At 56.2% G+C, this 22,402-nt stretch overlaps 1 protein-coding gene and 1 non-coding gene across 3 annotated transcripts in view; both read right to left on the reverse strand.

Annotated features, from left to right (window-relative positions):
- BICD2 (BICD cargo adaptor 2) overlaps positions 1 to 22,402 on the reverse strand; it is a 79,666-nt gene that overhangs the window by 3,170 nt on the left and 54,094 nt on the right. The window contains exons 2-7 of one of the 2 annotated variants that reach the window (XM_044002430.1): positions 21,237 to 21,449; positions 12,617 to 12,769; positions 10,829 to 11,287; positions 8,326 to 9,333; positions 5,854 to 6,005; positions 1,739 to 1,949 (exon numbers count right to left, since the gene is read on the reverse strand). In XM_044002430.1, coding sequence (XP_043858365.1) covers positions 1,739 to 1,949; positions 5,854 to 6,005; positions 8,326 to 9,333; positions 10,829 to 11,287; positions 12,617 to 12,769; positions 21,237 to 21,449 — 2,196 coding nt within the window. Of the gene's footprint in view, positions 1 to 344; positions 1,950 to 5,853; positions 6,006 to 8,325; positions 9,334 to 10,828; positions 11,288 to 12,616; positions 12,770 to 21,236; positions 21,450 to 22,402 lie in introns of those variants that run through there. The other variant, XM_044002422.1, reaches the window with a different exon arrangement.
- On the reverse strand, positions 2,611 to 2,717 carry LOC122737430. The gene has a single exon (XR_006354265.1). It is a non-coding gene; the product is annotated as a U6 spliceosomal RNA (small nuclear RNA).

Raw genomic sequence — 22,402 nt, forward strand, 5'->3', positions numbered from 1 at the left:
AGGAGCAGGAGAAGGCTGATTGGGGCTGCAGTGAGGGACCAGGGACTGCGACATTAGCAGAGTGAGCACATTTGCTTCTAAAATAACACAAACTGCTCATTAGCAAAATTCAAGTACTAATTCATGAAAATGAGCGCTTATTATAGGAGACAGAGTGTCCTCACCCCCCCCCGCCACCCCCCCAGCCCCAGATCTCATCTATTTTCCAAGAAGAATGTAGTTACTGGAAAAGGAAAAAAAAAAATAAATGCTTCTCCAATCTGCTGATGCTAACATCAGTCCTGGAAACCACATAGGTGGATTTCTATTCTTTAGGGTGTTCCAGATGGGAGTTAAAAAAAAAAAAAAAGAACATGGCAGAGGGAGGTTGGGGCATCAGGTACTTTTTAAAAAAAGAAAAACCAAACCACGTGCCTCCTTCTGCCTCACCAACCCCCCAAAGCAGTGGCTTCCAGTCTTCCATACTCGACCCTCTTCCATCTCCCTCCAGACGCTAGCCCTAGAAATCCCCCTTTGTTTTGGTTTGTTTCTTGGGAAATCAGACTCAAGTGCCCAAGTCTCCTGGAAAGTCCCAGAGTCAGTCCTCCAATGGGCCAACAGCCTTGTTGAGGAGTCAGCATTAGCAAGATGAACTGCTTGGATTTCCAGGGCCGGCAGTTTGCTCTGCTTGCATAATCAATGCGTGTGCTTGTGCACGCGTGTTTTAAAGGATCCTCTCCTCCTCAGCTCAGAAAACCTGTTCCCTGTGCTTGGGTAAAGCCCAGCCAGGACAGACAGGGAACAGGCCAGATAGCGTACACATTCCTACCTACCCACAGCGACCTAAGTAAGTTCATGCGTGGATGGCCTGTGGCCTGGAGACACCGCATTTCTTTCCCTAAATACCACATGCTGTAAGAGACTACCTAAGGCTGGCCCGAGAGCCACTCTGTCAGGTGACAGACTACATGTCAATACATACCCTACTAACTTATGTCATATTCCCAAGGGGGGGGGCAATTGCATAACTTTTATAATATATATATATATTTATTTTTATATAACATGAAATGTGCAAGTTTGGGAGAGTAGATCTACCTCCCACCCACCTCCTGGAAGCTGAGTCAACCATCTTTCCCCCTGATGACCTTTACTGCCAGTGGCCCAACTTGCACTAATGGGCAAGTTGTTCATTTATTTTGAACTGCAGGATGCAGTCTCCTGTGACAAACGTCTGATTTTCCAAGCCATCCTGCCACGATCTCTGGGCCCACCTCATTGCCTCCGGTCTGCCTGTTTGTCTGAAAAGGTGGCTAGGGAGTTTGATATGTGCTTACCACAGCCCAGGAAGGGGTGAAGGTCGGTCACGTTTGTGCTCTACGGACTATAGCTAGTGCCCCCCTGCCCACATAGTACAGATGAGGACACGCTCCCTTTAATAGAAAAGAAAAAAGGACCCACCCCCAGCCATGTTCATGGGGGAAGGGGTCCATTCCCCACTACAATAAGCGTGCAACGAGCGTCATCCCCCTTACAGATGAATTCTCATCGTCAAGACCAGCAGAATGCAACGTGTATGACGTGGTTGGTGAGGACAAACTGAACCGTTAGTGGGGCGTTAAGCGGACAACAAAGACAGCGGACGGTTAGCTGTGCACCCTCCCTAGTCACAGTAAATCTTATACTTCTCAGTGCAGAACACCTGGCCACCAAGCACGGCTGCCTCGGGCCTGTCTGCACAGGACCGCAGGTGACTTACACTCGGGGTGCTGCTCTTGCCCTTGGAGGCTGATTTGGTGCGCCCCCTCTTTGCCTGCTCATGGTCCAGCTCCAGGTGCTCCAGCCGCTGGGTCAGGGCCAGCTTCTGCTGGATGGCCATGCGCAGCAGGGAGTTCAGGGTTTTCTTCTCGTCCTCCGCGGCCGCAAGCTGACGCTGCATCTCGTCCAGCTGGGTGACATACTCATCACATCTGCAGTGACAAAGGACAAGAGGAGCCTTAAAATGGGCCACCGTTGCCCACTGGGAGAACTTGCTGGCAGTTCAGCAAGTCCCAGGGGTCACCCAGGCTTCCCACACCCCTCCTATACAGCAAACAAGGAGGCGAGCATGGGAGGGCTGTCCTGATGCCCAATCTAGCCCTCCTTCCCACAGTCCTTTACCAGGGGAAAGGCCGCTAGTACTGGGCAGAGACACCCTCCCGGCTCCAAGATTCTGGAGTTCTTGAAATCACAGAATATGAGAGTTGGAAGGGATCGCAGTAGCCTCTAATACTGCTCATGTAGGAAAGGAACTCCAGACAAGTTGTCCAATTTCTGCTTGGAGCCAGTTGGGTGGTACAGCAGATAGAGCACTGGACTTGGAGCCAGGAAAACCTGTGTTCAAATCCAGCCCTGGTCACTTCACTTTTTTTTTTAGTGAGGCAATTGGGGTTAAGTGACTTGCCCAGGGTCACACAGCTACTAAGTGTTAAGTGTCTGAGGCCAGATTTGAACTCAGGTCCTCCTGACTCCAGGGCCGGTGCTCTATCCACTGCGCCCCCTAGCTGCTCTGTCACTTCACTTTTTTTTTTTTTTCAGATTTTGTAAAATGGTTATATTCCACTCAGAATAACGTACATAAAAGTAAAATAAAAAAATATGGAACGCTTCACAAATTTGCGTGTCATCCTTGCGCAGGGGCCATGCTAATCTTCTCTGTATCATTCCAATTTTAGTATATGTGCTGCCGAAGCAAGCACTGTCACTTCACTTTTAACTTAAATTTGCCTCAGTTTCCTCATCTGGCAAATGGGAACAAGAGCAGCTACTTATCAGGGTCATTGAGAGGAGAGTATTATCATAAAGTACGTCACTGGACACCTCCCAGAGGAGCCTGCCAGGCCCTAGGAACGGCCATGCCACTGCAGGATGGCCCCCAAGCGAAGGCGCCTTAGAAACACTAGGCTAAGGGGGCGGCTAGGTGGCGCAGTGGATAAAGCACCGGCCCTGGATTCAGGAGTTCCTGAGTTCAAATCCGGCCTCAGACACTTGACACTTACTAGCTGTGTGACCTTGGGCAAGTCACTTAACCCCCACTGCCCCGCAAAAAACAAAAACAACAAAAAAAGAAACACTAGGCTGGTTCCTACTCACAACATAGCCTTGGTCCCCAGTCCCCACTCAGGGTGTTTAAAGTGGCAAGATCCCCAGGATGACCACCAGGGGGAGACAGAACCCAGCAGTGTGCCCGGATAGAGCAGGTTTTCCAAATTCCCATCTCCTGTTCTCAAAGGTTTAGAGTGCTATAGACTGAGAAGATGGTCACCCAGGATCAGAGGATCACAGATCTGGGGACCAAAGGAAGGGAGGGGTCTGAGGCTCAGAGGCGTCAAGCAACTTGTCCAAGACCTCCTGGGTACTTGGTATATGAGGAAGGATTTGAACCCAGTGCTTTATTCACTCCATCACTTGCTCAAATTCATACTAGTAAGTCAATCTTTGGGAAAACACAGTCCACAATGCCACTTCTGTTTTCATTTCATTTCATTTCTTTTTTTTTTTTTTTGGTCCCAATCCGGGAACTAACTAATCCATGTGTCTGCTTGGATGGGAAAATGGTCATTAAAATGCCTTCCAATACTCAGTGCATACATATGTGTGCATTGCTCTGTGTGGACAACCCAGAGAACACTTTGTGACACCTCTTTTTGTTTTTCTTTTTTCCTTTTTTTTGTTGAGGCAATTGGGGTTAAGTGACTTGTCCAGGGTCACACAGCTAGTGTCAAGTGTCTGAGGCTGGATTTGAACTCAGGTCCTCCTGACTCCAGGGCCGGTGCTCTATCCACTGTCCACTGTGACACCTCTTAAGCTACTGTGTTCAACTGTGATTTGCAATACCACCTCTCATGTACATGTCTTTTGTCCCAAACTAGACTGATAGCTAGCTTCCCAAGTACTGGGACTATGTCTGGCTTGTACATCTTTGCATTAATCAGGCCCAGTCCTAGGAACCTATTGAGCAAACAATGAAATCAGATCAGAGCAGCTGCTGCCATTGACCATGATGTTTCACTTCGAAAATGGAGGGTTTGTCAGGTTCTTCCTGGTCCAGTGCTCCATGCGACCACAAGTCTATGAATCCTAGTTCTAATACTGCCTTAGTTGTGTGAATACTGGAGAGTCAGTCAGCAAGTTATCTGGAGTCAGACAACCTGGCTTCAAATCCGGCCTCTTCTCTGACTACTCGGTTGACTGGACCTCTGCGACTCGTTTTTCTCTTTGGTAAAAAGAGGGAGTGGGACTCCTTGATCCCTGAGGTCCCTCTCAGCTAAATACCAGGAGCGTTCATCTTCTAAAAGAAATTCCCAGGCATTCGTTCACATGCAGCTTCTGCTTAGGATGCAGGGTCAAGGACTGGGGCCTGAGCACTGAGGAGGGCAGCGGCTCCCGGGAGTCTGCATACAAGGCTGTTTTTGTCTTTTCTGCAGTTTCTTCAGAAAAGCCTTTGGCGCCCTAGGAGGCGTGCACAGGAGACTTCCCATCCCGGCCCGTGACCGGCATCGATCCCAGCACAGCCTGACCTACATCTCATGCCCCACATCTAATTTGAGGTGGATTTTTCCCATGGCACACCAGCGCAGCTGTGCCCACCGCGGATTCCCACTGCATCTGAGCCTAATTAAAGGGCTCCTGCCGCCTTGGGAAATCCCTTGTGGCAGAGCACAAGGAGAAAGCGGCCTCCGCTGGGTCTGCACTCTTCATCCCCTGCCTCCTACTGCTTGGGTTACAGATGATGGGATCACCTGACCAAGAAGGAAAGCTTTCCCCTCGGACCTGCCTCAATGAGCGGAACATGAGAACGGTATTAAAAAAGAAATCCCTAAATCCTCTCACCTTGGCTCCGAATGGTGAGAATGTTTTTCCCAGACCTCTCTCCCCCCCACCTCCTGCCTAGCTCTCCGCCAGACCTGGAGGAGACCCTCCCATCTGAAGTCTAGTCTCCTGGGGCCCCCATTTGCTTCGGGAAGGCCCAGGGCCCCCAAGAGATCAAGGAAAAGAGGAAAATGAGGCCAATGGCAGCAGGAGCTCAGGCCCCGGCTGAAGCCCCTGCAGCTCAGGGAGACGCTCGCTGGGCAGATCCCAGGAAGCCCCAGCCTTCCCGCAGCTCAGGAGGCCCAGTGCTTCAGGTTGCTTTTGTCCATGACAAGGGGAGAGGTCCCCAAGTTCTGGGGCATCACGGCCTGAATCAGCTCCTTGTCAAAGGAGAAAAGACAAGCTCTCTGGGGCAGGCACAGCGACCCATTGCCGGAGGTGACCTCCCCCCACTGCCAGGCTCAGCCCCAGGTCTCCCCACCAAGGTGACCTCACTTCACCCCCAAAAATCAGGCCAGGATTTAAAACCTCCCTTCAGAAAGACTGATGGTCAGATGGCTTCCTGTCCAGCTACTCGCAGGGACAGGGGAGTGGAGGGCTCCCCTTTAACAAAAGCCAGGGAAGGAGAAGGCTTATTGCTTTGAAGCCTTCTGCACAAGCCACGCCACTTTCTCAGCCTCAGTTTTCTCTTCTGTAAAATGGGATAAAAGACACTTGACAGGGTTGTTGTGCAATGCCCTATAAACCCCACAGTGCTAGGTGTACATGCTTGCTGCTCTTCTTCACTGATAAGCAAAAGAAAGAACTGTCTAAGCCTCCACGTTCACAGAACAATTTCTTGAGAACTACCTGGGAAGAGAACAGTGCAAGTGCTACTGTACCCCTTTAAGGAGTCCCCCCAGAGCCGGGATCGGGCCTGGCTATGAGGGCCTCTCTGCCACAGCCGGAGTCTTACCAAACCATGCAGTTCAGTGCCCGGAGGGGCTGGCCAGGGGAGGGGCGGGGGAGAGGAAGGGGCGTTACCTGGTGGCAAACATGGCCCGCAGTGAAGAGAAGGTGGCCGCATCTTCCTTGAGGGCTTTCAGCTCATTGCGGAGTTTCATCATGGTCTCTGTCACCATCGCCTTCTCGTTCTCGTACTTGCTCTTCAGGTTGGCCAGGGCTACTTCAGCTGTCTGTGGATGAGTGAGGAGGGGAGGGAGAAGCGTCAGCGTCAGCGTCAGCGCCAGGGCTCGGGGCTCTAGGAGAGCTGTGAGCCTCAGGCCGAGGAACCCCCTCCAGCCAGCAGGCACCTGACATCCTCCACAGCTTTTGTTCCTGGAGGCCCAAAGGGAGGTCCCAGACTCACAGCATCTCAGAGCTGGAGGGATCCAGCCTGGGTCACCCCATGCCCCCACAGGAGCCCTCCCTACAACCTGCCTGATGTGGGATCACCCAAGACTCTGGTCGACGGCCTCCAGGGAGGGCAGGACGCCTGCTTCTCAGGAAATGCTAAGACAGGGTCGGAGAAAGGACTTTAATTCCAGGAATTCTGCTGGTGGGAGGGGTGAGAGGTAGAGTATGTGTGTGTCTGTGTGTCTGTGTGTCCGTGTCCCTGTGTGTCTGTGTGTCCGTGTCCGTGTCTGTGTATCCGTGTCCGTGTCCATGTGTCTGTGTGGTGAGTTGTCTTGCTGAGGCCCACCTGAAGACCTCAGCTTCCAAGGCTGACCCCCTGCCAATGTGGTCCAGGATGGGCCAGCCTGGGATCCATCTCTTGCTCACGAACAGTAAGGCTTTCTTTGACCCTGGCTTCAGAGACTGAGCAGGCCTGAGACTTTCCTGGGTATAGAGCTGCCCCGTCTGATCTGCTGTCCTCAGGGTCTCCTGCTATCTGCCCCTGCCCCGACCTTGGGATCGCAGGATCAGAGATGGGGGGGGCCCGGAGGCGCCATCTTGGCACCTCTCCAAGAGCTCCTGACATTACAGAGCTAGAAGCGCCCTTAGGCCATCCGGTCCAACCTCCTTCTACAGATGAGGAAACTGAGGCCCAGGAAGATAAGGGACTTGCTCGAAGCGCCACCCCCCCCCAGGCCAGAATGCAGGCCCTCTGACCGTGGGGCTCCCTCGAGTGCTCTTAGCCACAGACTCCAGAGCCGAGCTGCATGGTTTTTACTGTGCTTCATTTATTACGGGGAGGGGGCGACAAGAGCAGTGACAAAGGTGATCACCAGCAGGTGGCGCCCACACCTCCTTACTAATGCCCCCTGCCCATGGCCATGATCCTTCTGGCCCTCAGAATGCCACATTGGGGCATCCATCCGTCCAGCCACGGCTCGCTCTCTACCACATGGGCACGACCGGGCCCTACTTTGGTTCAACCATCTCAGACCAGAAACACCATCAAGGAGGTGAGGATCCCTGCACTCTTCCTGACTGATGAGTTTGGGGTTCCAAGGGGTTTCTGGCCAGGCCAAACCACTCTGTTAACAACTATAAAGCAAATGGTTCCCCCCGTCTATACCTGCCTCCAGTCTCCACCATCCAGGCCTTGGGAACCAGACCCCTCATGGTCACTATGTTGTTTCCTCGTCCCCTCACTAAGAGAATGCACCGTCCTGGAGGGGCAGGAACAGGACACCATCCTCCTCCTCCCCCCCACCCCCCTCCCCTGCACCGAGGACGATGCTTGGCACTTACAGGGAAGACAAAACACCCTTCACAGTGATTGTGGACACCAATGCCAAAGGCACAAAGAGACCTGGCAGCAGTTTCTTCACTGTGTGTATTGAAAAGCAGAATGGTGCCCAGCACATAGTAGGCCCTTTAATGGGTTAATTAAGGGTAACAAAGGACTAGAAATGAGGCAGACACTCATCATATGGGCTGGAAATGACTGAACAAGAGGCTGTGCCTGCTCTCCTGTAAGGAAGGGTGAGTAAGAAGAATTCCCAGAGGCCTGGGAAGATGCCCATGGGCCGGTGCCTCCATACCAGCTGCTCATTCAGGAGAGGGCACCCAGGCTGCGCTCTGTTTTCATCCTGTTATATTGAGGGGGTGCTTTGAAAGGGAGCCCCAAGACGGCATCCGCCCCCACGCACATCTCAGTAGAGGCATGTGGGGAGGCTTCAAGGGATCGGGGGATGGTGAAGACAGAGGGCACAGCCCGAGTGTCCCAGTGACAACGGCACCTGGGGCCCGGGCATGGTGAGGAGGAGGCCAAAGGAAGAAGGGGCAACACCTGCCCTCCCCAAACTACAGACAAACACACGACTCCTTCCCATGCCACGACCCAGCCCTCCCTTCAGCGCAGACCTGCCGTGCGTGGACTTTGAGGGGAGAGAGCCCGGGCGCCCTCTGGAAAGAGGGTGAGGAGGCTTGGGAGCCGGGCATGCCCACGGCCACCCTCCAAAAGGTGGCTGGTGCCAGAGGCCAGGCCCCTGAGGCATGCGGAGGGCCTGGCCCGGAGGGGAAGGTCCGGGGCAGCCTCCATGAACCTCGCCACCCCCCGGGCCTTACCTGCTTGTTGGCTTTGAGCACAGTCCTGAGGGTGGCAATCTGCTCCCGCTTGGTGCTCAACAGGGACTTCAGCTTCAGGATCTCCTCCATCAAGGCCTCCTTGTCCTTGTCGGCCCCGGGCCCCAGCTCCTGTGTGGCCACGCGCTGGCGCGAGAGCTCCGTGGTGCGGTCCACGGCGGCCTGCAGGTGCTTGATCTGGTCCCGGATGATGGCAATCAGGTTGTACATGTTCATGGGCTCCTTGCGGGGATCGGCCACGGGGGAGGGGAGGGGCGAGCCGTCACCGCCCCCGCTCTCGGCCTTGCCCGGGTCGGCGGCCAGGAGCCCCTTGGACAGGAGGATGGGCGAGCGCCGCCCCCTGCCTTCGGGGCTGGTGCGCCCGCCCCCCTTGCCCTCCTTGTAGTAGTCCAGCATCACCCGGTTGGGGGTCTCGTTGTTGCACATGCAGACGTGGTGGTAGAGATTGGCCAGCTCCTCGCTGCAGGCCCCCAGCTCATCCTGGGCTGCACTCAGGGTGCCCTGCGTCTCCCCGGCCGCGTCGCTGGCCTTCTGCAGCTCCTGCTCCAGCCTGGCCGCGCGCTCGCGGTCCAGCCGGCTGGCCTTCTCCAGCAGCGCGATCTTCTCGCTCAGAGCCTGGCCCTCGGTCTCGTAGCGGCCCTTCTCCTCCTCGTACCGGGACTCGCACTCCTCACACCTGCTCTTCAGCGCCTTCAGCTCCTCCCGCAGGTCGCCCACCTCAGCCACGGCCACCTTGTACTTGCACTCCAGGATCTCGGGCCCATCGATGTCCACCTCGTAGTAGTCGCCCTCCTCGCGGCTGTCCCGCTCCTTCTCATGGTCCAGCGCCGACTGGCGTTCCTTACTCACCTGGAGCTTCTTCACGGCCGTGAGGTTCTCAGTGAGACGAGTGACCTTCTCACGCTGCTCGGACAGGGCTCCCCGGGTGGACTCCAGCTGCTTCTGGGACTCCTGCAGCGTCGAAAGCAGGGTCACCTTTTCTCGCTCCATCTGAAAAAGAAGATAAGGGCACCGTGATTCCCCGTCGACCACCGGTCTCGTCTCACGGTCAGTCAATGGGCCCTGGATGCCCGAGGGTCGTCTCCCTCCAAAGCAACACCGTGGACCCGCAAACAGTCAGGCCCAAAGCAAAGACAACACCTACAAGCCTTCCCTGGAGCCTTCCCCCATGCCACCAGAAACAGCGCATCACAAACTTCAAAATACTGTCTGAAACAGGAACGGAAACGCCCACAGAGCCATGAGGGCAGGAGAGGCAGCCCCATGAGGTGTAGATGGGATCCCTGCCAGCCCGGAGGCCCGTGGTTCGGTCCTGCTTGGGACCCTCGGCAGGTCATAGCAGGCCTTCTCCCTAGCGGGCAACTCTCTCTCTTAGGCCACTAGTCATGGGGGATCTGCCCGGTCCCCCTTCCTAATCAAGGGGGCCGGAGTAGCTACCTGTAGGGTGAACTGACTTTCCAGAATGTCTACCTGGGAGGTCTGGGCCAAAAGGCCATTCATTCTGTGCCTACTGCCCCCGCCCCCCCTCCCAAAGGGAATTCTTGGACCGTTAAAGGCAGTTCATGCACCTCTACCTCCTCCTTCACAAGACCCTTCTGGGTGCTCAGAGCTGTGGGGGCTCCCCCAGCACTCTAGAAGTGATATGTAGTTCACGGGTCCCTGACTTCCTTATTGGGGGGTGTAAATGCGGTCTCTTCTAAGAAGAATGGAAGCCCCCAGAAGACAGGAGTTATTTTCTTTCTTGTCTTTTCACACTGTATCCTCAGGGCCTAAGCCAGTCTGTGCACACGCTAGGTGCTTAATGCTTGCTGATTCCTCTTCCTATTATTTAGGACTGGTCACCCAGATGGACTCTAAGAGCTCGGTTACATGCTAGGATGCCCTCCCTGGTCAGGGAGTCACAGGGTGGATCGAAACTTCTGTTTTACAGACAGGGAAAGAGGCCTCGGGAATGAAAGAGGGAGCTCAAAGTCTTTCAGCATTCTGGGGGCAGAGGCCCCCACAAAGGGGGTGCTCCGGGCACTATGCTGCACAACAGTGACCTTAGGATACTGAGAGGGACGCGCGCTGCCCGTGAGAGGGGGAGGGCAACGGGTGCAGAACGGGTATACGTCATCAAACACAACCAACATACGGATTTGCTTTCCTAACCTGTACTTCTCTGTGACAAGGAGGGCTTCATTGGTGGCAGCAGGGGATGAGGGAAGACAAGGAGTCACTTGAAAGATCTTACATATAAGCAATAGCATATTGCTTACCTCTCAGTGGGTGGGGAGGGAGAATTTGGAACTCAAAATCTAAAAAGAGTGCCAAGATAAATAGACTTTAAAGAAGAGAAAGTGAGGTGATTTTAAGGGAAAAGCCCCCACTAATAAACCATTAAACAGAAAAGACTGCAGAGGAGAGCCGAGGCTCGGCTCGACCAACTCCCGGGCGGCCTCGCCACTCGACCGGGGCACTGGAGCTACGGGGCAGCCCAGCTCACCTGCATCAGCTGTTGCTTCAGTTTCTGGATCTCCGAGATGTTGAGCTCACTCAGCAGATCTGACACCAGGCTGGGGGCCGGCGGGAAGCCTTCCTCCTTCTTGGGCGTGGATGTCTTGTTGCTGTCGCAGGCCACCATCTTGTGCAGCCCGTTCTGATCGAAGCCGTTCACCACGACGTCATCGTTGTTGGGCTCGGCTGCCTCGTCGCTGAACTTGAGGCCGTCCAGGGAGAAGTTCAGGTGGCTGGTGTACATGGAGTCATTGATGTTCATGTAGTGGGACAGCTCCTTGCGCAGGTTGTTCTTCTGCTCGCGCTCCGTCTTCAGTGTCTCCAGGGCCTCCTCCAGCTGCCGCTCCGAGATCTCCTTCAGGCGGATCGCGTCCTCGAGCTGGCTGTTGAGATACTCCGTCTCCTCTTCCAGCCTCTTGATCTCATGTTTGAGGCCTTCAAACTCTACCTGGGGAGGAGAGAACAGAGAGGAGCCCCAGTCAGACCCACGCAGCCCAGCTCCCCGCCCAGAAGCACCTCTGCATGGCAAGGGAGCAGGGGTCCACCTGGGCATGGCCCCCTCAGGGTTGATGGAACAAGCAGGCTAAGGGCTATTCTGCCAGTAAAGGAGATAGTGGCACGGCACCCCCCCACCGCCACCCCCCCCCCGTGGGCGTAACCCGTCTCGCTACTGGCTCTTCTGGGGATCACTGTGGATAGAGCCTGTGCTCAGTTTTATTTAGCGGGTAAGCTTCTGAGGGCAAGTGCTTTTCTGCTTTTGTCTTTGTACCCGACTGAGCTCCAACAAAAGGCAGCCAAAGGTTCAGAGCTCGGTGTATGCGTGTGAATGGGAGAGGATGCCTTGGCAGACTTAGGTCAGCTTGGAAGGAAGGAGGAAGGAGGGAGCCCTGGACCATTTCTCCCCAGGCTGTGGGACTCTGTAATCGCATCTGCACCAGCCTCAACACCGATGCCCATCGGGGCCAGGCCCTGAATGGCAGAGCCACAGAGAGGGGTGGGCAGCAGGGGCCTTCCCAACCCCTCCCACCCACCTCCCCGGCACCCTCACTTCTGGGACATCTGTGACACGGGGCCACCTTGGCTCTCCAATCAGGGCTATTTTTATCATCATTGGGCAGTTATTTATTTTTCCTCCTGACACCAGCTCAAATTTCCTTCTCTGCAGTTTCTGCCCCATGGCTCCTAGTTCTGGCCCAAGCAGAAAACGGTGCCCCCTCTGCCATATAAAAGCCCTCCAGATGGGAAAGCCACCCTAAGGTGGGATGGGCGTGGCCCCTCATTTGGAGGCCTTCAAACAGGGCTAAGGTTTCTTTCTTCCAATTCTGAAATTCTTTGACATATCATCATGTCTCCCCATAGCTATTAGCTTGTAAAGGCTCAACAGCCCTAATTCCTTCTAACAATTCCATTGGGCAAGGTCTCTTGGTATAGCCCGATGAACTCCAGCTTGTCCAAGTGCTCCTTAAAATGGAGGAGGTGGGAAACGGTCCAACTGAACACAACCCACTGGATGTGGTCTGACCAGGACAATCACCTTTCCCAACCTGAAAATACGGTGGCTCTCTGAAGCTTGTGGTCCACTAAGACACCCAGATCCTTTCCATATATCTGTTGTTGATTTTACTTTTGTCTCTCAGATTTCTTCTAGTTAAGGTTAAGCCCTGTATTCTAAACTGCCTCCTGACTATCACCCGGGCAGTTCCCTGGCCTGGCCACAGAGGGAGGGGGAGGAGGGGGCCACGAGGGCCAGTCTGACTGCGGGCCTTCAACTACTTACTTGGTTTTGCTTCAGGACAGACACTTGTTTCTGGAGGCTGATGTTCTCCTCCTCGAGCTCCGTGTAGTCCTGCAGGAGGCGGGCCTCTCTGAACTTGTACTCCTTGATGTCGTCGCGCAGACGCGCCCTCTGGATCTCCACATTCTGGTTAATCTGTTGGGGAAACAGCAGCACACACAGGTTACCGAGGGCCCCCAAAGCACTCAGCTCAAAGGCCCCTCGGCTGCTTCTCTCACCTCCCCCAGGCCCGCCAAGCACAAAACACAAGCCCTCCCTTCCCACCCCCAGCCATCTTCTGTGAAGTCAATCTGCAGCTGGAAGGGGCGAGAAGCCGCGGAGTCTAACTCCCTCATCTTATGGGGAGGAAATCCGAGGCTCAGAGAGAGCCGGTGACTTGCCCCAGCTCACACAGGGAGCCCAAGGGAGAACACAGGACTCAAACCCGAGCCCTTCTATCTATGTGATGCTGACTGTGTGTCAGGCCTCACGCTGCACCTTGTCTGAGCCTCACAACAACACTGGGAGGTGGGTGCTATTATCATTCATTCTGGTTTATAGATGAGGAAACTGAGGTTCAGAGTGGTGAAATGACTAGGCTAGGGTCACACAAGCAGCAAGCATCCAAAGCAGGATTTGGCTTCCAAGACTGGTACTCTTCCATGGGGACTGCACGGAGGCATGCCCTGGAAGGCCCACAGGACTTCTGGGGCTCCCTGGGTCATCGAAGAGAAAAAACCACCAGAGAAAGGGCTCTGCGGGCCTGCCCTGTGGGAGGGAGGCCGGATGCAGTCAAAGCAGAAGAGGTCTGGGAAGTGCCTGGGCGCCTGCCTCCTGCAGCAGAGATCCATGGTCACTCCAAGGGCTGTGTGTGTGGGCTGCCGAGGGAGGGGAGAGCTGAGACAAAGGACAGAGCAGAAACCCTGCACAGCCCATGCCAAGCCCCAGACAGGCTCTTCTTTCCCCAGGGGAGGGCGCAACACGCTTTCCCTCAGGAGGTCACAGCCCGTGCCTTTGCAGTGGCCACTGTCCTGAGAAGAAGGAACACGGATCTGAGCAGATGGGAGGTCAATTGGGGCTGGCAGTTGGCGGTGAGAGCGGCTCCTCTGGCTGGGCAGGCAGGATGGGCCTGGCAAAGCCCAGACGTCACGGCCTGCCTCTGGATCTGAGCGTTGGACCCTCCCGTCTATATTCCAGAGAATATGTATATATAACAGAGATCATGGGTCTGGAGGACAAACGCACCTCGAAGGCATCTCCCTCAAGCCCTTCATTTTACAGGTGAGGAAGTAACAGGTATGGTGACTGGCCCAGGATCTCACAGGTAATAAGGGCCAAAGGTGGGATCTGGTCTTCTCCAACGATACAGAGGAACCTGAGAAATGCACCCCCAGGAACCAAAAAGGCTCCTGGAAGGAGCAAGGATCACTTCGCAGCGAAGAGGTGGGGGCCCACAGGGGAAGAATGCTGCATACACAGCCACACACATCAGCGACTTGGCTGCTTTTGTTTATGGTTTCTTTTTGGTTACAAGGAAAGTCCAATTCTTAGGGCAAGGGGGTATCAGGAAACAACAGATAAAGACAAGAAGGAAGTAACAACATTATTAATGTTATTGTTGTTCTTAAGTCTTATCTTCAGCAAATGCTAAGGCAGGGCATGGACTCCTGGTCCCCCTCTAAGGAGGAGGCTCAGCATAGTCTTCCTCATTTCAAACCAGCCCCATTGCCCTGGAACTCTCACTGTACCCCCAGGGAGGGACCTTCTTGCTTACTCCCCCACCCCATCAGCATCCTTTTGTGGGCTGTCTCCCTCTGGTAGAGTGTCAGGAGTGTGCCCTTGAGGGCAGGGACTCTGGTTTTTTCTATTTTTATCTCCAGGGCTAAGTGAGGCTCTGGGACACCGTGGGCACAGCGTTGTTTGACAGCTTTTCTTCCCTAGGCCAGGCCGCTGCTCCCGGCCTGACGTCTGGGTGGACGGCTAGAGGACTTCTATTGAATGAATGCCCCAGAAAGGCTGGATGCAGGGTGGAGAGCCTTTGCTTGCCCCCCTCCTCCTTCCACATCTCCTCAGACTGGCTCCTTCCCTCGCAGCTAGGAACAATCCACTCTCTGCAGCACAGCTCATACAGACAAGGAAACTGAGGCTCAGAGAGGTGAAGGGATCTCCCTTTGCCTCCATGGCTCATGCCCAGCCCAAATGCCAGGCGAAGAACCGGCATGAGGAGAGCAAGGAGCCCACAAGGCCTCACCCCCACTCTCCACACCCACACACAATCAACACTGGCTTATCCCAGGCCATTTCAGACACTGGTGGGTGTTGGCGGGGAGCTTTGTTAGCAGTTCCCAAATTAGCGGCTCATTAACACTTTACAATTTGACTAAGATTTCACAGTTGTTGTTTTGAACTCTAATAAAGGTGTTGGAGAAGCCCTGACTTAGGCTTTCCCTGAGTGTGTCCTGAGGGCACCAGGGTCTGCCCCTGCCCCAGCCTTCCTCCTGTCCTGGGCTCAGGGTCACAAGCGGGGCTGGGAAGAAGGCACCCGAGGGTCAGGGAGTGATGACACTGGGAGGGGGGGGGTCTGTCTACAATGGCAGCCTTCCTTGTGGGGACAAGACAGAGAGAGAGAGACAGAGACAGAGACAGAGACAGAGACACACAGAGAATGCACTCCATTTGGATGTGGGTACTAATCTTGCCTAGGGCGCTCACTCCTTCTGGTTCTTTCCCTTTTCTGAAAAGGTTAGAGGGTGCCAATCCAGGCAAACCTTTTGAGTCCCTTCCTGGGCAGTCTGTGACCCCAAGAATAGCAACAGAGGCTAAAGCAGGAAGGGTGATAGGGGTCACATTGCAGCCGGCCCTGAATGTCACTGTCAGAACTCGATTCTCCAAGCAACAGGGAGGCATGGGAGGTTCTTGTGCTGGGGAGAGACGCATGGTGATGTGAACACGTGTGTGTGTGTTAGGGTGGGAAGGGTGGGGGTGGGGGGCAGAGGGCAGCAATGTAGAGTTAGCTGGGAAGGGACTCCCATAATGCACAGCGGGAAAGGCAAGGCCCTGAGCCAGGTCCCAGGGATGGGAGCCAGGCCCTGCCAGGATTTGGCACCTGACTGGCATCAGAAGGTCCCTATAGAAATCCGTCCAATGCAACCTTCCTCACTAGCCACGAGAATCCCATCAGACATAGGGAGCGGTAGAGAGCAGAGGCAGCCAGTGTCTGCTCGGCAGGCAGAAGCCTGGCCCAGAGGTCGGGCAGCAGCTCCAGGGTGAGGGTAGCACCCGGGAGCAGAGGGAGACCAGAGGAAGCCTGACCCCAGGGAAGGCCTCTGAGAACCGCTGCAGTGACAGGGATGGGTGACGGGGTGGGTGACCGCCTTTTCCTGACCTTGCTAGATGGGCAGGCTGAGGCATGGCTTTGACGGGCCCACCTGGGGAATAGGCAGCATAGGGGGAGGTGCTGCCAGGCCCCGCCCTGACGCTGGGCACAAGCCACTTCTCCTTCCTGGTGAATGGCCTCCTGCCCCTCCCTCACAGGCAGCCACATGAGGCCCCCAGCATCTGACCCAGAGCCCCCAGGGCAGACAAAGTACAGCTATATCCTGTTTCCCATCATCCTCCAGAGCTGGCCTGGCCAGGTCAAAGGGTTCCCCTTGGCCTCGAGGATCAAACAGAGACCCCCAGGCACCTCTCCAGGATTCCTGTTCGCTGCACGCGATCCCTGCCTGGGCCTCCACCTCTCAGTCCAGCGGGATCCCCCCACCCCCAAGGCCTCCCTCGGCCCCACGTTATCAGTGTCTGTGTCCATTACTGTCCTTGTGTCTCCCCAGAGCCTGGCACACATCTCCTTCGGGTGCCCTCAGGTACAGGAGTCCCTCTAGGTCTCAGCCCATCTGCAAGATGAAGAAACCTCAAAGTTCCTTCCCTGCTCCCACAATTCGGGCCCGTGTGTCCCCAGGGCTGAGCACGGGGCCTGTCACACAGTAGGTGTTTAATTGTTGCTTGTTGGCTGGCTGGCTGAATGACTAAGGACACCCTTTGTGTGGCATTGGTCTGTGACGAGGGATGATCCAAGCGGGGTCCCCTCAGAGACAAAGCTCTGGCAGTCCCACACGGCCGGCCCAGGCCTGGGGCGCTTCCTTCTGCCGGGCCTGTGTGTGCCACCTGGAGCCTCTCACCCCAGCTCCCAGCGAGTCTGTCATCTGCCAGCACACAGGACGGCCCCTGGACGTGGGCCAATGATGACTAAGAGTCAGGGTTCCCATTTTTGTTTTCAAATCTGCTTTTCCCCTTCCAGGTCCCCTTTCAAGTCTTGGGGGGAAGCCCTTTTGCTCAATACACAAAAGTAAAAACCCAGCCAGGCCTCCTGGAGGGGGCAGGCAGGGCTGCCCCGCCCTGGAGGGTACAAGTGGCCAAGAGGAAGCCCAGGCTCCTTACAGACTGCAGCCCGAGGGGAAGGGGAAGGGGAAGGGGAGTCTGCTATGTACTGGGTGGGCACTTTCAGGAGGCCCATCGCCACCCACTACACCACCTGAGCTGCCCTGTTGGGGCTCTCCTCCGGACTTCCCCATCCCGGTGTTGCCGCTTCATTTCAAGGCCCCCGGCCCCGACTTCTCAGGAATCCGATGGGGTCTGGCTATTACCTTGGGCTGGCAGGCTGATCTCCCAGAAGGGCAGAGCCCTCTGCCCAGAGCTCCTGCTGGATAGAGGGAGCACGTGGCCAGCACCCACCTCCCAGGGAGGCGAGAATCAGATGCAAAGCACTTTGCAAGCCTTAGACGTCCTATATAAGTGCTGGCTATTAGCTACAGGGGCTGGACTTGGGATGTCCCAGGTGTGGAGAGGGCCCAGGTGAGGAAACCCCCTCCCACTGATGCAGGAAGACCTGAATTCAAATCCAGCCTTAAACACTTTCTAGCTGTGGGACCCTGGGCTAGTCACTTTAGCCTCTCCCAGCCTCAGTGTCCTCTTCTATAAAATGGGGGTTATAATAGCACCCGCCTTCCCGGGTTGTGTGAGGATGAAATCAGGCAGTAACTAAAGCACTTCCTTGGCCCAGAGCCTGGCACGGAGCGGGCCCTTCATCAGTCTTCCTTCCTCCTATTCTGCCTCCTGAAGCCCGCGTCTACCTCAGTAAAATGGAGAGAACGTCTGGTAAGCGGGGCACCCGTGAGACTGTCCACGAGGCACTTTTCAAACCTGCTGCTGCTTCTGGGAAGCTGACTCAGCTGCGCACCTGCCTGAGGCCCTTCCACAGGGGGACTGCAGGTTTCACCAGGTCCGCCCCATCAGATGCCTTGGCATGCAGGCCTCCTGCCTGTCTGGCTGCAGCCAAGGCCCCAGGGAGCAGGGAGGGGTGAGCCTGCTCTAAAGGAGGGAGGGTCTTGTGAAGCCAGGGGCATGTGGGTGGGTACAGGGGGGTGCTGAGAGTCCTCCAGCAGCTCACTGGGTGGGGAGGGATGGATTCTGGGAGGGCTCTTCTCTGGTAGAAATGTGAGAACAGGCACAAGGTAGCTTACATGGGAGGGGGGAGGAGAGAGGCGGGGGATAAAGAGGAAGGGGAGGGGGGAGAGAGCAGGTACAGAGAAGGAGGGAGAGAGCAGGACGAGGCGGGACAGCCAGAGGTCAGGCATGGAGATGGGGCCCAGAAAAGTGTCGCTGCCCCTCCCCCCAGATTCTGGATCGCCCAGGGCAGGGGGGGAATCGAAGGCCAGGGCTGGCAGCCGCCCAGGGCACCCACGCTCATTGTAAGCTACACAAAGTCATGGATCCTCCTAGGGCACTGCTGCTAGGCCTGCCCCATGTTCCCTGGGCCCAGCTGAGAGGAGGCTGGATCAGCCGGCTGCCCCCCAAACCAGACCCCTGGGCTGGGTCTGACCTTCCACTTCCTCCTGGAACACCAAGACTCTTGGTAAACAAGCCATTCCAGTCCGGCCCTTCCTCCTTCCGGGGAAGTGGCCTTATGGGAGGTCCAGGAAGAAGGGGGGTGGGGCAGGGGGAGCATCTGGTGGAATGAGAGACAGCAAGGCGGGGTAGAGAAGCTGCTCAAGATGGGTGAGCAGCAGAGACACAACACGGAAGGGAGTGGTGACCTCAAACCTGAGGCACGAGACATGAGAGAGACAGGGTGACAAGGGGGCAACAAGGGAGCAGGCCGGGGGCTCTGAGCTCAAGCCCCCTGCCTCATGGGCCTTCAACACGAGGAGGGAAGGGGGAGTCTGCGAGAGAATGCCAGAGCGGCAGACCAGACTCCCCAGGGGGCCAGGTTAACATCTGAGCCCAGAGGAAAGAGGCCTCCTCCATCCCACACATGTGGGGCAGACCTCCGGGTGTGGACAATTCCTTCACAGAGCACCGCTCTCTTCCTCTTAGAGAGTGGCCAAGCACACTGAGGAATTCAGTGACTTGCCTGGGGTCACACATGCAGTAGACATCTCCCATAGGATTGGAACCCAGAACTTCCTCACCGAGGCCGGCTTTCTGTCCCCTGTGCCATGCATTCCCACAATGACTAGTTTGTAGAGGAGGGAGGGAAGGAAGGAGGATGACTGGCCCAGGAACACACATCCCGCTTTCTGATCGGGGCTGCCCCATCACACCTGTGGCTTCTGCAGGGCTTGTGGTCACTGAAGCACATGCTGATCTTAGCAAGGGCTGCCCTGATTCACCTGCATGTCCCACGGAGAGATCTGGGCCCTGCCCGGTGCCTGGAGATGCCCGAGCCAGGATGTCCTGCCGGGCTACTCCTGGTGTTATTGGTCATCTCCTCTGGGCCTCCCCACCCTCTGCCCTCCGGGGGGTCCTGGGTCAGCTGGCTTGGGAAGCAGCCTTTTCTTCATAGCAAAAGAAAGGAAGAAGAGAGCTGAGGGGAGGGGAGGGGGGGGCATCTCTGCTGTGATTGACGGCCACAGAGCAGCCTGAGGGGAGGGGGAGAAGGGGAGAGAAAGGGAGGAAGAGGGAAAGGCAGGGAGGGAGGGGGGGAGAGGGAGAGAAGCTGGGGTCATTTCAGGGAGGATCCCCTTCTTCCAAAGCTTCTGGTTCTGCCCAGATTCAAGTGCATGATGAATACCTTGGTCGTATTCATCCAAGGCTTTTGCCATGAAGCTCAGATTGGCCTCACCTGTGGGGCAGGTACGCAAGGAGCAGGGATCATTAACTCCACCTGAGAGGAGTAGGCTGAGGATCAGAGGTTACATGACTGGTCCAGGGTCACACTAGCTAGTGGGTGTTGGAGGAAGGATTGGGGCCTGAGCCTGGCATTCCATCCAGTGCCCTAGGCTGGCCCACAGGCCCCTGGGCTGAAGCTCACCAGCCCAAGGGGCTCTGACAGGGCAGGGCAATTTCCTTAGTCATTCACTCCTAGGTCTCGGCCCTAGGCTCACTGGTGCTAGTTCATAGAATTCTCTTGGACCCCGAAAAGACCTTTGAAGTCACCCATCTCACACCAGCAATCTGCAGGTGGGGAAACTGAGGCTCAGAGGGGAAGTGACACATTCCCCAAGGGTCCCTGTCTAGCCAAGGGTGGAGGAGGCTGCCCACACACCAGACCAGCTTCGTCTCGCTGCCTCTCTGAGAGGGTGCCCCTTGAGGCCAGGGTCAGCCTGCCTGCCCTGCCCAGAGGCTGGAAAGCCCTTGGCTCAAGCCTCGGGGCTCTGCCTCCCCTCCCCTCCCCACCCTGAGGGTGAACGCACCCTTCCTGCAATCCAAGCAAAGCCCCCATTTCACAGAATTCCTTTTTCTCATGGGAGATGGCCCTCCATCATGGCCCAATGTCATAACTTGGTGACCAATCCCAGAGGAAAATGAAGGATTAGAAACCTTGGAATCCCCTGGGCCAACACCCATTGATTTACAGACAGGAGGACAGGGGCTGGGACTTGTCTAGGGTCACACAGCTTGGAAGCACCAGGTAGGATTCAAACCCAGGTCTTCCTGCTTTGAAGGCCAGTGCTCTCCTCACTGCCCCCTTGATGCCTTTCCAAACCTGGGGCTGTGGACCGTCGAGCCCTATGAGTGCTCCATGAATGATCTGGCCACCACATCTCTCAAGGCCTCGGTTTTCTCTTACATGACCCCCAGGGACATCCCCCCGGGCCCTGCCGGGGCTCCCAGAGCTGGGCACGTGCATCTTCCCCACAAAGGCAGAATGCCCAGCACTAGACTGGCACAGACCACTGCACCCCAGACTTAGGATTCCGATCCCTTAGCTAGACAGATGGTGCCACTGCCCCCCTTGCCTGCCCAAGGCAGCCGGGCTCTCCTCAGGAGGGCTCCCCTTGGGTTTCAGACGCAGGGGGCAGGCCTAGGATTGGTCAGGACCAAAGGAAAGAGGAGCCCCAAGTTCACTGCCTCAGAGTGGTCCTGAAACATCCCTTTGTGAGGTCACTCCTCTCCTCCATAATATTCAAAAGCTCCCAGCTGCCAACAGGATGAGGCCCAGATGACTGGGCCAGGCCGGCTTTGGTCTCTCCTCTCCTCCCCTCACCATCCGCCCTACACAGACCTTGCTCAGTCACCTAAGGCATTGGGGTGTCCTCCGACCTGGGCGCCGACTCCCTTCTCTTCTGCTCAGATGCTAAGGCCCTGCCTCTTCCACAAGAGCCCCCCAATGCCCAGGGGGCTTTACCTCCTTCAGCTCCTGGGCCACAGAGTTCAGCCTCTCGTTCTCTGACTGTGTGTTGGTCAGCACGTTCCGCAGTTGCTTCAGCTCCGTCTGCAGCTCCAGGACCTTGCGGACGTAATACTCCTCCTTGGTGGCTGACTCCTGGATGAGGGTCTCCTCGCGGCTCTCGCCGTCCGCAGCCACCTTCTTGTGGTTGGTGTGAGCTTGTCCGAAGGCCTGGGGAGACAGGCGAAGGATCCTGAGCGGAAGGTCAAAAGCAATGGCCCCGGGGAGCCCCGACCCCATGGGCAGCAGCTCCCTCCGCACCCCTCCTCCCAGGCCCTGGCCCTGGTCCCATGGCTGCTCTCCAGCTGCCCCCCACCCAGTGCTGGAGAATATATAAGAATACATACAATAAACACAAGACTAGAGCTTAGGGGTGGGGGCAGGCAGAGATCAGAAGAGGCTTCATGAGGGCGGCTAGGGGGTGCAGTAGATAGAGCACCAGCTCTGGATTCAGGAGGACCCAGCCTCAGACACTTGATACTTACTAGGTGTATGACCCTGGACAAGTCACTTAACCCTAAAAAAAGACTTCAAGTAGAAGTTTCATGGAGGAAGCAGTGTTGGGGAAAGCAAGGGTTCTGAGAAGTGATATTCCAGGGCCAAGGAGCAGCAGGTGGGGGGGGGGGTGGAGAGGAAGGCTGCGAGGGGGCTTTCAATGCCCAGCAGAGGGTCTACACTTGGTCAGAGGGAGCCCCTGAAGCTTATGGAGCAGGACAGTGGCACAGTCTTAGGGATGAGCTTTAGGGATGGCACTTTGGGTGGTGGTGGTTGGGGAATGGACTCAAGGCAGAGAAAAGACCAGGGGTACCACGGCCCCCCAAAGAGCCCTCCCCGGTAACACAGAAAAGCAGGGGCCCCAGGGACCGGCCGGCACAGTCTGTCCTGTGCCCCCCACACCCCCAGGGGAAAGAAGTGGGCTCCTTCCTCCCCCTCCAGGCCAAGCTCCCTTCCCTCCCCACCCCATGATCCATCTGTACCCAGTCAGGGAGACCCAGGAATGGGCCCCAGCCCAGCTCTCTCAGCGAGCACCTTCCTTCTCCCCATGGGGGGGGGGGGGCAGTGTTTCGGCACATCCCATACACTCCCTCCAATGCCTTTCAGTTCAGCAACTTGACTTCCTTTGG

This window comes from Dromiciops gliroides, chromosome 1, assembly GCF_019393635.1.
Source record: "Dromiciops gliroides isolate mDroGli1 chromosome 1, mDroGli1.pri, whole genome shotgun sequence".
Classification (NCBI taxonomy): Eukaryota; Metazoa; Chordata; class Mammalia; order Microbiotheria; family Microbiotheriidae; genus Dromiciops; species Dromiciops gliroides.